At 33.6% G+C, this 15,077-nt stretch overlaps 1 protein-coding gene across 1 annotated transcript in view; it reads right to left on the minus strand.

The window, feature by feature from the left end:
• The window catches only part of LOC129220637 (serine incorporator 5-like), an 87,194-nt gene that overhangs the window by 35,528 nt on the left and 36,589 nt on the right, over positions 1 to 15,077 (minus strand). Inside the window, exon 2 of the mRNA XM_054855101.1 lies at positions 8,603 to 8,770. Coding sequence (XP_054711076.1) covers positions 8,603 to 8,686 — 84 coding nt within the window. The 5' untranslated portion in view covers positions 8,687 to 8,770. The remainder of the gene's footprint in view (positions 1 to 8,602; positions 8,771 to 15,077) is intronic.

The following is a 15,077-nucleotide window of genomic DNA, read 5'->3' on the forward strand; positions in this document are numbered from 1 at the left end:
ATTAAATTTCAATATTTCAACTATGCTGTTGCTTTTAATGGATGTAATACACCACTGAACAATCAAAATATGATTGAAAAGATTTTTTGTTTCAAAGTTGATGTACAGGGTATCTGTAATATTCAGAGTTTTCAAGTCCATGATTTTCCGTTGACAAATTGTGCTTTGTGAAAATAAAATTGCATCTGAGCTGCGGTTACCCCCCCCCCTTCAATATACTTCTAAAAATTCAACTTAAAGCAAAATGTATTGAGCTAAGCTATTATTATAACTAAAAACCAATAAAAGCAACAATTGTTTGTGATTCAAGTTACATGGAAAAAGTAAGATCAATATATTTTTTTGCGATTTACAATGAACCATGAAAATTTAAAATTACAATATATTTTAACTTCATGAAATTAAAAAAATATTTTTTATTCTAAAAAGAAAAAGAACCACACAAATAAATGGTTATGGTTATAAAGTTTCGGTAGCTTTCTAGAAAAAAAAAATGTGTGTGTGTCTTTTTTCAGATTTGTATTTATCACTAAAAGATAACTTGCAGATATCCGGAAAAATAAACACACGAAACGAGAATGACATGACAAACGTAAACAAGGACAACAGCTGCAGTTACAGGTAACTTCATTCCCTCATTCAATTTTGTGATTGGCTGCCTCAAACTTCCGGCCATATGACGAAACGTCGAGCGAGGAAAACATTCGATTGCAACCCTACGCGTTTCGATCGAACGTCAAAAAGCAAGTTGAAGTGCAAAATTCGAACGATTCCGAAAACGTTCGAATTCGAAGGAGAATTTCGACCGTTCCTGATTCGATCGAACGCGTTTCAGTTGAATTCCCCGCTAAATTAAGGTTTATTTTGAATCAATAACTCCTATGCATTTTTCTCTTTATTAAATATTTGTTTTAGTATTTTTCTTTATTAGTGTTGTTTTGGGACCAAAATTGATTTTATTGGCGTACTTACTGTATTGGCAGAGTATTGATTAATAGTTAGTATTAATACAAATACAAATGTGACGACCAGCAACAGGCTCTGGGCCCAGCTAGGCTGGTCCTAGTCAATTAATTAGTCCCCAATGAAGATCAATGGCCCTCTTAAAGCTATCCACTCCCTTGCTCATTGCCGCCTCTTCCGGTAAGCTATTCCAAGTGCCCACGACCCTGCTAAAGTAGTAGTTTTTCCTGATTTCCAAGTTAGCCAGATACAGTTATCGTTAAACACACTGGAAAAAAAGTTATTCAGAACATTTGCAATATCCTTATCGTTTTGGATTAAATTTCCATACTCATCAACCAAAGGCCCAATTTGACTGTTTCGAGCTTTCCCAGAATTAGCATAAGCAAAAAACCTCTTAGGGTTCCCATCAATGTCATCTGCCAGCCTTTGCTCCAATTCCCTTTTCTGAATCCGTACCAAATACTTAAAATTTCGCCTTGCCTTACCATACTGGAGCCTCTCCGCACTCTGACCAGTTTCTTTAAACTTACGAAAAGTGGCTTGCTTATAATTAAGAGCTTCTTTAGTCTCCCTGGAGAACCACATGGGCCAAATTTTGGTATTAACACCTTTTCTCCTAAATGGAACATAGTCCCCAACGGTTTTAGCAAGTTTATCCTTAAATTCCGTCCACTGCTGATCTACGTCGCTATTTTCCAACCCTGACGAAAAAACCTCTTTCAAGCTCTGCCTAAGTGCAACAAAATCAGTGTTTCTGAAATTGGGCACAAACCTAAAATTATCATCTTTGCACACTTCAAATTTAACCCGGAACCTAATGCTGTTATGATCACTATCTCCAATATGCTCCCCTACACTCAACCCCTGAACAAAACTACCTATGTCACAAAAAACTAGATCCAAAATTGCCTCCTCTCGAGTTCCCTGAGTTAGAACTTGATCTAAGAAACAGTCACCAATTACTTTTAAAAATTCCTCTTCTTTGCCATTACCAGGATAAAAATTATTCCAATCAATACCCGGAAAATTGAAATCCCCCATTATGATAACGGATCCCTTACTGGACATGTCACTAATAATACGATACATCTGTTCATCTTGTCCGGTTTGAATTAGGTGGCCTATAAATGTTTCCAAAGCGTAGCTTTTTGCCCTTACTGCTCATCAACTCCAGCCAAACCATATCAATATCAGTAGGCTTATCATTTATGACCAATTCATTGCAAATAAAATTGTCTCTAACATAAAATAAAACCCCACCACCTCTTTTACCTACTCTATCCTGTCTGAACAAATTATACCCAGCAATATGTAATAACTCTGCATCAGATTCGGTAGCCCATGTCTCTGTAATTCCAATAACATCCAACTTCTCATCCATAACTATGCTTTTCAATTCATCCATCTTGTTCCTAATACTGCGAGCATTGGTATAGAAAACTTTAAGCATGCCTAAGTTGCTTTTATTTAACACCCTGAAATTTCCTAAATTACAATTGTTAACATTACTACTCTTGTTCGTCACTTTATTTCCATTTCTAGCAATACCCAAAAAAATTTCATTCTCTCGATACCTGATGCTTGAACCATGCCCCCCATTCCAACTTAGTTTTTTGACTCCGAAGCCCTTAAAATTAATCCACTAACCATTTTGACCCCTGTAGAGCTCAGATGCAGGCCATCCCTAGCAATCCAATCCCGTTTACAATGACTCCATACATCAATGAACCTGATACTGCGCTTTTCGCAAATTGACTTCAGTAGCAAGTTCATACACCTCGCACGTTGATTTAGCCAGCTCCTATGCACTCCATACCAGGGAAGCAAACCAACCACTTGGACATTCGTCGAAAAGCTGGTTGCTTTATCCAACAGGGATTCCCATTCCCTAGAAAACTCCTCATTTTTACTGTGGCCTACATCATTTGTTCCCACCCACAAAGTAACCATGTCCTCCTTATTCAATACTCCCTTCTTTTCAGCAACCATATTAACGTCTTTTACCCGAGCCCCTGGTAAACAACACCTAGCCACCTTACGCTTTACTCTCCCAACTGTGTTACCCACCTCCCTTACCATAGAGTCCCCCAAAATTACACCCTTAGTTTCCCAATCTAACTCCTCATTTGAAACTTCCCCCTGAATCTCTGGAACATTTATACCCTCTACAACTGGCCTACACCCTAATGCTAACTGGGCTTCCAAAACTAGCATCTTAAGTCTTAAGTCTGAGAGTTCAGCACATTTAGTGCAAATATAATCCTCCTCAAAAACAGACTCATTTTCCCCCTTATACAGGCAGAACATATGACATAAATCACAAGAGATCCACCTGTCCCCCTTCCCACTCTTTACCTCTTTCATAATGCATATAACACCCATTTCTACTCGGTGAATATGTTCCAAAAGGCAAAACAGAAAGATAAAAATGCAAAAAAACACAGAATAAATACTAAAAACAGCAGTAAATAAACAGAGTTGCTACACCCAATAAAGCACACAAGATCAAAAACCAGGAGATCACCACATGTTAGGCTTAGCTCCAAAAAATGCAAAAACACTTGAAGAATACAATAACAGCTAAAATGAGCCCCCAAAACACAATAAAACTAAATTACATGATAAAGTGAAGTAAAAAAACCTAAAACTAGTCAGTAATAATGAAAAATTATAGTAAGAAAACACTTATCAAATTAGCAGCAATAACACTCCCTGCATCACAGGCGCCCTCTAGTGGCCAGTCCAGTTTCCATTTAAGCTCATTTTGCCCACATTTTAGTAACTATATAATTTAAAAAATGAAATTAAAAAAGGTAGGGCATAAATAGGGTTTTGAAGGCCAGGAAACTAAAATACACAAAGCATTCTTGATAATTGCAGACGCTTTAGATATAATGTGAATGGTTACTCACATAACGATTTAGACAGTTTTTCTGATTATTTTGCATATACTAGCAAAGTATAAGGAATAAAGTTATAAGAGAACCGATATCAGGACAAGTATGATGTTTATATAGAGAAATCTCTTGAATTTTCAAGGCAACTATGAGGAGAAAAATCACTGAAAGTCAAATACTGGGAAGGTTTCTGAGTGCAACAAAAAAAACTTTCATTTGGTTTTTCAAACATAACTCTTGCAGATTGGCTTTTTGTCAACTGTTAAAGGTCACTCAAAGAAGTTAGTGTTTGAAAAAAAAAAAAGATTAAGCCATACTTTATGTCTAATTAAACACATTAAAGAACAAACGCCAGTTATATTGTAAAAACAAGACCTAATAGACAACAGATTAAAGCAATAGTTGTTCTGAAAACATAAGTATACAAATAATTAGAGGGTCATTCCATGTCAAATCAACCAAAAAAAAACATTATTTTCAAATTTACCATTTCAGATTTTCATGAAAATTTCAGAGATTATACTGTTTGACATTCTAAATTCAGATCTACTTTTTAAAAAATACCTATGTTTTTTGGTTAATGAGTTATTAATTTTTTTAATGTGTAAAAACTCACTTTTTTTTTACTCATGCTACAATGCTACAATTTTAGTTCTATGGGGTCAATCCCGTTGGTTAACAGCTCATTTTAAAGAGAATTGCATGCGATTTAATTTGAGCATATTTCTCTTGAATTTTTAATATTTTTTTAAATTTTAAAATTTAATTTTTTTTTAAGTTAGTGCCTTTTAAAAATTTTGAAAAAAAATATATGTTTTTTAATATGTTTTAATAAATACATCCTAAAAATTTCAGAGTGGGGACATGATGGGATCAGCAGTTATAGCAAATAATGCAATGGTGCTACTTAGCATTTTTGTTTAAAAATTAAAAAAACCATTAAATAAATAAAAAATACTTTTTTAAATGCACAAAACTATTTTTAACATATAGCTCACACATGTAACATCAGGAAGAAACTGCCAAAAACAAAAAAAAGCATAGAGTCATGTAAAAAAGGCAAGTTTTCTGAAGAAAACAAGTACAAGGGGTTGAAAGTTATCCCAGGATTGAGAAAGACTCAACTTTTAGTCGAATTACAATATTTATCTTATTAGCCAATCGGAATTTTGTCACGTAAGAATTCATTTCAAACATTTTCGTCACCCAACATATTTCTAAAGTCTTTTGACAGTTAAATGTCCTGCTAACCTATCAAGCAACAAGTACAGAACGCGGCAAAACGCGGAAACTAACCTTATTTGATACATGTAACCTTCTTACTTCGCTCCTAAACTCAAAGAATTGTTTGTAACTATGTCAACTTTTAGATCCTATTGCTATATGGCAAACATTTCAAAAAGATCTCTGTGAGGACGTATCGCAAGGAAAACATGAGCAGCAATACTATGATTGTCGTTCAATGTTAAATGACACACTGTTTAAAAAAAATCCGAAGCATTACTGATTATTTCCGTGGAACGCTTCGGGATTTCACAAGATTTTATTCTCTTCCTGAGAAAAATCAAGTATCTTTCTCAAAAAGCTTCCTGAATTTCTACAAGCTTTACAAATGCATACTTCTCACTGTTGTGAAAAATATTTTTAGCTACCAGTATGAAAGTTAATTGAACGTATTTAATAAGTGTATCGGCATCAGTTTGATTACGGCTAGTCCAGAATGACTAAGCTCCTAATAAGAGCAAATAGGACTAGCTCTGCAAGAGAGTTAGATTCATGGTATTTGCTTTCAATGTAGCTGTAGCCATGATTGTAAAAAAGCTTTTGGAGCTTTTCTAGTGAAGCTATTATATTAAACCTACTTAAGATTCCAGATAACATGACTGGCTTTAACCGGGAAGGTTACGGAATTCTTTAGAAATAATCCAGGATAATTTAAGGAAGGTTTCTGAATTTTAGCAGAAAACATTTTTTTTTCTGCAAGATATGTTCCTTGCAGAAATTGGGCACATCAACTTGTTGTTTATATTGATTTTCAAAAAGCTTTTGACAAGGTACTGCATGTTGCTCTTCTCAGCAAGTTAGCTGACATAGGAATAGGAGGAAAAACTTTACTTTGGGTTAGAAATTGGCTCACTGGTAGGAAGCAAAGAGCAGTTGTAAGAGGAAATCATTCTAATTGGAGTGATGTTTTAAGTGGGGTTCCTCAGGGATCAGTTTTAGGGCCTCTTTTGTTCATTGTATTTATGAATGACATCAATGAAAATATTTCTGGAAGCATGAATTGTTTTGCTGATGATGTAAAAGTCATGGGGATTGTCGAAAATGAAGAACAAGTAAATCAGCTTCAAGAGGATTTAGATCATATTACGAAGTGGGCAGATAAATGGGGTATGGTAGTTAATGTAGGGAAATGTCAAGTGCTACACTTAGGTCATGGAAATAAGCGTATGAGATATCATTTACAGAGTTCAGTCATAAATCATGCAGAAAATGTTATGGATCTGGGTATCTTAATAAATCAGGACTTCAAGTTTAGTCAACAGTGCAGTATTGCTAGTAACAAAGCCAACAAAATGCTTGGGTTTATCAATAGATCTATTTCAAACAAATCTAAGAAAGTTCTTCTGCCTTTATATAGGAGTTTAGTAAGACCTCATTTGGAGTACGCTGTTCAGTTTTGGTCGCCTTATCTGAAGAAAGATATTTTTGTATTGGAAAGGGTTCAAAGAAGGGTAACTAAATTAGTAAGAGGACTCTCAGATTTAGATTATGACACCAGACTTAATAGGCTTAACATGTATAGCCTGGATCAAAGGAGAGTCAGAGGGGATATGATTCAGTTATTTAAATTTATCAAAATGAAAGATGTAAATGGATTAAATTTTTGCGGGGAAAGCAGGACAAGGGGTCATTGTTTTAAGCTATTTAAATCTCAGGCTAACTTGGAAATCAGGAAAAACTACTACTTTAGCAGGGTCGTGGGCACTTGGAATAGCTTACTGGAAGAGACGGTAATGAGCAAGGGGGTGGATAGCTTTAAGAGGGCCATTGATCTTCATTGGGGACTAATTAATTGACTAGGACCAGCCTAGCTGGGCCCAGAGCCTGTTGCTGGTCGTCACATTTGTATTTGTATTTGTATTATTTGCTAGGAATGTTTCTGTTTTTTTTTTACAGTGTATAAACGAAAGTCTTATTTAAATAAAGACAAAATTTGTCAATGAAGCTGAAACTCAATGGGGGAACTTTTGTTTGCCATTGCCGAAGAGAATCAACGAATACAATTCTATAAAAACAAAAAAGGGCAATCATCAGAACTTCTTTAAGAGGATGTCTCATGTAGGACAAATATTTGATGAGCCACCGTTTGGCTATAGCAAGCATAGATAGAACCCTAAAAAACCAAAAAGGTTCAGACTAAATTGTGAAAGGCGTCACCTTTCTATTTAACGGTGTCTTTTATCAAACTTTTCATGTGGTGCCCTAGAGAAATGCGTGTAGATATACTTCAACCTGATTTAAGTCGTCTCCTCTTATGAGCTTTTTACATTGCCTGTATCTTAAAAACTAAAAGAGCCCGTTTAAGAGATGGTTGTAAGCATTACTAGAAACTTTTACTGCAAGAAAGTAACCGGTAAACACATGGAACAGGATATCTTGTAAAAATAGATGAATTGGGAAATTCTCTTAAATGATTTGATCCTGAATGTTTATCGGGAAACCAAGACTCTTTATCAAAAAAATTACACATGGATGTGCAAGAGGACGATGGTCTTTGCCAACTATGCTTTTCATCATGTAAATGAATTTCTTAACTCCCTTAACTCCTCAGGACTTCTCTTCATACTATTAAATTTAAAGGCGACAGCCAAATAAATTTTATTGCGCAACTTTAATTTGAATAATCAATGCAATGGAATTGAACTCCAATTGAAATAACTATGGAATATTATGATTGAGATTATTGGTCTTACATCACCAGCAGCATATCAGTTGGATCATTTTCCTTGCATCCTCATTGTCCCTGCATAATTATTTTTCCAATTTAAGTGATCACAATTTCGAATGAAAATTCCTTATCACCATTATCAAATCTGAAGTGCAAACGTACAACTATACGATTTGTGGTACACCATTATATATGGGAAGATTGTATTGTTTACTGGGGACCACGTTAAAACTACTCTATACTAACTATCGATCTCTCTTGATCAGGAAATGAAATAAATGAATTTGTTTCAACTATCATAAAAATGAAATAAAAAAATTTGTTTATTATTAAATTTTAAATTAAAAAGTACTTGCATAATTTTTTTTTTTTTGGATAGATAGGTTTTTTTTTGGCCAAACAAGGTCGTAACAGGCTGCTAGCTTTTTATAAATTTAAACAACTGAATCATGTTCCCTCTGACTCTCTTTTGCTCCAGGCTGTACATATAAAAGCCTTTTCAGTTTGGTGTCATAATCTAAATCTGAAAGTTCACTATCTAACTTGCCTAGTAGCCCTTCTTTGAACTCTTAATAAAGAAATATCATCCTTGAGATAAGGAGACCAAAACTGAACAGCATACTCCAAATGAGGCATACTCCGAACTTCTATATAAAGGCAAAATAACCTACGAAGGTCTGTTTGAAATAGATCTATTGATAAACCAAAGCATTATATTCATTGGAAAGAAAAACTTAAAAATTATTCAACAATATGTTAGATTTAGAGCAAAATAAATTTAATTTACCTCTCTTATCATGCTTTCTTGAATACTTTGGACAAGCATTACATTCATAAAGACAAATCCAAGAAATAAAAGTATTGTGTACATCAAAGATGTAGACAGTGATTCTGGGATTGGTGGCAAAAACCTGCAGCAAAGTCTTGCAGGCTGTCTCCCGCAACAACATCCAATCTATATGAAAAAGTGATACGTTTTATTTAATCATACTCATTAAATTGTGCTGCCTAATGAGCATAAAAGTTTCAATTTCAATAAAAAAAAAATTGTTCATAAAACTGCATTCAAAACGTATTGAATCCATTTATTTTCCACTATATAGATTACTTATTTTCTGTCATGTTACTTTCGCTAAATAACACTGTGCAGCATTGAAAAATGCTCTTGTTGAAAAACCAGCTGACTCTTATGGGGGATTCCACAGTATTTGTAGCCTGATACATTATTTTTTTTCTCCATAACAATTCATACTAAAGGTAATTATATGTAGTTTATTAATATATGAAAAACAAGATTTTCAAGTTTTTGGACACAATGGTAAAATCCGTGGTATTTACTGTGCTGTCCAAAACTATATTTTTTAGAGAAATTGTGTTTTGTGAGAAAATATCAAAAACAGAATTTAAAAAATCAAAGTAATGTTTTATATTGAACATTTATTCAATGTGAATATTCAAGTATATACTCTTTATAACTTGTTTATGCAGCTGATTTTAATCTAGTTACATAGAAGTTGAAATCTTGAATGAATTTTTTAATATGTATGCAGAGCAAAATTTTATTATATCGTATGCATGTGTGCAAATGAAAGTTTCAAAATATAAATCGACTTAAATGCAGTAAATGGGACAATTTTCAACTAAAGGAAAAATATATGGTTGAGACTTGTTTATAGTTTTGTGTAGATTTTTTTTTCTTGACAACAATGGCACAGTCAGAAAAGTTTTCTGGGTGGGATTTTCAAAATTGAAAATTGTTACTTTTTGGGAATTCATTTATAATTTGAAAATATTCAATATATTATTTAGTCAAAGAGATTGTATGGATTAGTAACTAGTTATTTGTAACACTTGCTGAAAAATAATTAATAATTCATAGATCAGGGTTGGTACGTAAGAACCTTTTTTTTTTTCGGAAAAAAAAAAAACTGGTTTTTTTTTGGTTTTTATTACTTTTTGTAAGAAAAACAGTTTTATTTTAGGAAAATCATGAAGATTTTATGAATTAATTGTCAAAGGATGTTTAATATTCATATTTGTACCTAATTTCTTCATAATGAATTAAATAATTAAGAATAAACTGTTGTAATTTCATTTCCTCATACTTAGAGATTTCTATTGGAGAATATTGTTTGAAAATCTTTAACTATTATAAAAAATACAATACGTAAATGGGTCTTGGTATAAATAATCAAAGAAATAATTTATTGTGATGAAGTAAGTGAAAAGAGGGGCGCTTGGAACGAGTGTGGGCATCAAAGAAATAATTCATTGTGATAGTTCAATCATTATTAATTACAAACAACCAAGAATAAATTCTTGCAAATTAATTTTCTCATAATCCTAGCTATCTACTATAAAAAAAAAAATAACAAAATTAAAATCACACATTCTAAAACATGGAAAGTATTTTGCAGTATCAACAAGTGAATCATATGTCTGATGTGCATTACAGAACGTTAAAAATCAAAAGATCAACGCATATTTTGTTTAACGAATTTTTTAAAAAATGTCACAAATCATGTAGTTTATTTACCTAATGTATGAGTGACAATTATAGAAACAGTGTAAGTAGGTTTTAAGAAAATCATTATGTTTTCCATTGTAATATTTATCCGAAAATTTTAGTTGAATGTGCAGAGGAATTAGCAGATGTAATCGCAAACATTTTCAATGCTTCTTATAATTCGGGGACAGTGCCAGAGGACTGGAAGCTGGCTAACATTACACCGCTCTTCAAGAAAGGGTCTAAAGGGAGTGCGGGAAATTATAGACCTGTGAGTCTAACTTCGGTGGTTTGCAAAATTTTTGAAACATTGATGAAAATTAAGATAGTAAATTTTCTAGAGACTAATAATCTATTGCCTAGTTTTCAGTACGGTTTCAGGAAAGGTAAATCTTGTGCAACTAATTTATTACAATTCTATGACAAAGTTACCATGGCTTTGGACAATAAGAAGCCTGTAGATGTTGTTTACATTGATTTTCAAAAAGCTTTCGATAAGGTACCGCATGTTGCTCTACTTAGCAAATTAGCTGATATAGGAATAGGAGGGAAAACTTTCATTTGGGTAAAAAATTGGCTGACCGGAAGGAAACAAAGAGTAGTTGTAAGGGGAAATTATTCTAATTGGAGTGAGGTCTTAAGCGGGGTTCCTCAAGGATCAGTGTTAGGGCCTGTTTTGTTCATTGTCTTTATGAACGATATTCACAAAAATATTTCTGGGAACATGAATTGTTTTGCTGATGATGTCAAAGTTAGCTGTAGATAATGAAGAACAAGCAAAACAGCTGCAAGAGGATCTAGATCATATTACGGAGTGGGCTGATAAATGGGGTATGGCTGTTAATGTTGGGAAATGTCAAGTGCTACATTTAGGGCATGGAAATAAGTGTACAAGTTATTATTTGTAAGGTTCAGTCATTAGTCAGGCAGACAAAGTTACTGATCTGGGGGTCCTAATAAGTCAGGATTTAAAGTTTAGCCAACAGTGCAGCATTGCTAGCAACAAAGCCAATAAGATGCTTAGGTTTATCAATAGATCTATTTCAAATAAATCTAAAGAAGTTCTTCTGCCCTTATATAGAAGTTTGGTAAGACCCCATTTGGAGTATGCTGTTCAGTTTTGGTCTCCTTATCTTAAGAAAGACATTAATGTATTGGAAAGGGTTCAAAGGCGGGCTACAAGGCTAATAAGTGGACTTTCCCACTTAGATTATGATTCCAGGCTTAGAAGGCTAAAAATGTACAGTCTTGAGCAAAGAAGAGACCGAGGGGACATGATTCAGCTGTTTAAATTTATTAAAACGAAAGATGTTACGGGGCTAAAGTTTAGCACTGAAAACAGGACAAGGGGTCATTGTTTTAAGCTATTTAAATCACAGGCTAACATGGATATTAGGAAAAATTATTATTTTAGCAGGGTAGTGGAACCTTGGAACAGCTTACCGGAAGAGGTGGTAATGAGCAAAGGAGTAGACAGTTTTAAGAGGGCCATTGATCTTCACTGGGGATTGTAAATTGACTAGGACCAGTCTAGCTGGGCCCAGAGCCTGTTGCTGGTCGTCACTTTTGTATTTGTATTTGTATTTGTAGACATTATTTCTCCTGATTTAATGCATTTAGGAATACTTTATTTTTATCAAAGAAAAATAAATCATTTTATTAAAGGCCTCAGTACAAACTTAAGATATTTTTACAGTATCCATTGCTTCAATGTACATACTATCTCTTTAAATCTGAAGTAATCAAGCAAATTAGGTAGCATATGAAGTTTTGGTTGAAATATGCTTTTTCGACTATGCAAAAGGCTGAAAAATAATGATAATTAAAAAATTATAAAAGAGCTGGATACTTGGATTTTCAAAATTCTTGGATTAAGTTTCGAAAAACTTAGTTAGTCTGCTTTGTATTTTTATTTACCGTATATACTCGCGTATAGGTCGATCTCGCGTATAAGTCGACCCCCCCTTTTTCAGAGAAAAAATCCAGAAAAAATCTAAAACCCGCGTATAAGTCGACCCCCACACTTTCCAAAAACATCGCGAATTATTTTCAAAGAAATTTCAAAATAATGAACACATTTATTTACAAATAAAATAGGAATTAAATAGGAAAACATTTCTAAAAGCCTTCCAACTCGGATTCCGAGTCGGACGCAAAAAAAAAAGTTCATTAAAGTCCGCTTCCGTCATCACCGCGTCGTCGTATACATCGGCGGCTGCAGAATCGTCAATGACATCATAGGTTGCGTTCGACGAACCTCACCGGTAAACCGGTAAGTAACCAGTTACTAACCGCGGCGTTCTAGGATCAACCGGTTACCGCAGCGGTTACTATTCTAAGCAGTTGATTGGTTGATTTGAGCACGTGATCATTAGCTGTCACGTGATTCACTAACCGGTCGCTCCCGGTCGTGCTCGTCGAACGCACTCTCAGTCTGAATGGCGTGACTGTTGACGATAAATATTTTCATACGTTTCATGATATTTGTTAATTGCTGATTTGATCCTTAATAAAGAAGAATGATCAACTTATCAGCAACTACCTGTAACCGCACATCGGCATTTCTCGTAGCTTCCCAGCTCTCGTTGATCGGAAATTTTTTTTCGGAAAATTTGACCCGCGTATAAGTCGACCCCCCTTCCTTTGATCTCATTTTTTGGACAAAATTTCTCGACTTATACGCGAGTATATACGGTACCTATAATAGGAAAGCTGCATAGATTAAAAAATAAATAAATAAATAAAAACTATTTAGCAAGTTTACAATATCTTAAAAAATATAAGTTTCTTAATTTATTAAGTCTGTAACTAATCCATAAAGCTTTTCTAGTTACTTTGTATAAATTAGAGTTTACTCTTTGCAATAATATGTAACATTTATGAGAATATTCGGGGGAAAACAATGAAATTTTTCAAAAAAAAAAAAAAAAAACCTACATGGTTTTAAGAAAAAAAAATGGTTTAAACCAAACAACCCTGTCATAGATAGGCCCGATGATAGCTCCATAGTTCATTAATTTATCGGACTCAAAAAGCAATAATGTGATTCTGATCCGTCAACACTGTGCGAAAATCCAGTCCAGCAATCAAGGAAAAATCAGATGTTTGAAAATGCACCCTCATAGAGAAATGGTCCAAATAGTCATTGTCTGTTTCAAATTACTCAAGTTTCTTACTTAAAATATAAATTTTAATGATTGGATGTAAATTTTTGTACAAAGGTACTTTGGTTCCTATATTTTCCAAGAAACAAAAACAAAAAACTTGTCTGCTTACACAAAATCAGGCAAACGTCCAAATCGGTTAAGACGAAATATTTTGCGTCCCCATCGAGTCTGTGTCAACAAGGTTTGATTGTATCTCTGAACAATCTGGCCCATAACAAATTTAACCTCTTTATAGCTATTTTCATTGATTCACCCAAACTTTCAGGATCCTGACTCAGAGGAATTTTAACTATATATTTCCCAGTATTATCTTTAAAATGTGTTTTCTGAAAATGTTCTTCCGCAATTTTAACCTTCTTAGTTTTATAACTCATAACCTTAACACCCTGTAATTCCCAAATTTTTCTCATTGTAAAATTAAGATCATCCTTAATAATAACTCCGCAGTAAACTTTTGAATCACTCGCCTCAGTTATTGATCCACTAACCACATAGACAAACACTACATTTTGAAAAAAGAGTTTTAGGAGAATAAGTCTGACTTGGCCTCAATAATTGATAAAATAAATTCACAAAACGAAGAAAATCAACTCTTTTGAGGAATCATGAAATTATCAGTTTTCTCAATATTATTTGAAATTTGACCCTCAACTTCCAAATATTTAAAAGGAGTTCTGGTACGGATAAATATGTAATATAACGGTAAATCTATTATTTTTTCAAGAAGTAGCATATTTATTCCTTTTTTTAAACTTCCATCTTTGTTCTGAATTCCTGCATTAACGGAACTGTGCACTGTCATTGAGTCATTATTTAAACAGGATACTAATACATCTGTTTTTTCTCCCTTCAAATTTTAAATTTAATTTTTGGTGCATTGCTTAGTCACCAGCGAAGACATCCATCCAGGATCTAATAAAACACCTGATGATTGCAAAACATTCTTAGCATCTCTAATCAAGCATATGGCAGTGCTTAAAAGAATGGTTTTACTTTTCCTATTGTTTATGACACTTGTAGCAGAAATCAAACTTACATTTACATTAGAATCGGTAAATTGGGAGTGGGGGAAAAGGATTCTTTGCGTCTGCTCTAATTGATGACCTTGTATTTTGATCCTCTGTTGGCATTTGAGTATAGCCAGAACCATTATTTATGTCTTTATTTTTATAATCGGAAGGATTGTTTTCTGTAGTAAAATGAATTAAATTAGGATGAGGTCTTTTGTAAGCAATTTTTTGTGTTGCATTTCTTAACATTACAGGAAGGTAAAAAACATTCGAAACCCAATTTATGTTTTTCCAGTTTCAACTCTATCTTCAACAGAAAGTTTTCTGAAATTAGGACACACATCAAGGAAAAGATTGTTCCAATTACAAATAACATTTTAATTTATTTACATCGGACACAAATAGTCTTACATTTTTAGGACTCCGCTTTTCAAAATTACTTTTGCACGCTCTATTTGGTTTTGAAAATGCACCTAGCTCATTTTTATTCCCAGTTTTTGTGAAGCCATATACAAGTCTAGCTCACTTAATTACTACTGTTTTGGCTTAAACCACGTGTTGCCTTGTTTTATACTAATA

The sequence above is a fragment of the Uloborus diversus genome, chromosome 1 (genome assembly GCF_026930045.1).
Source record: "Uloborus diversus isolate 005 chromosome 1, Udiv.v.3.1, whole genome shotgun sequence".
NCBI lineage: Eukaryota > Metazoa > Arthropoda > Arachnida > Araneae > Uloboridae > Uloborus > Uloborus diversus.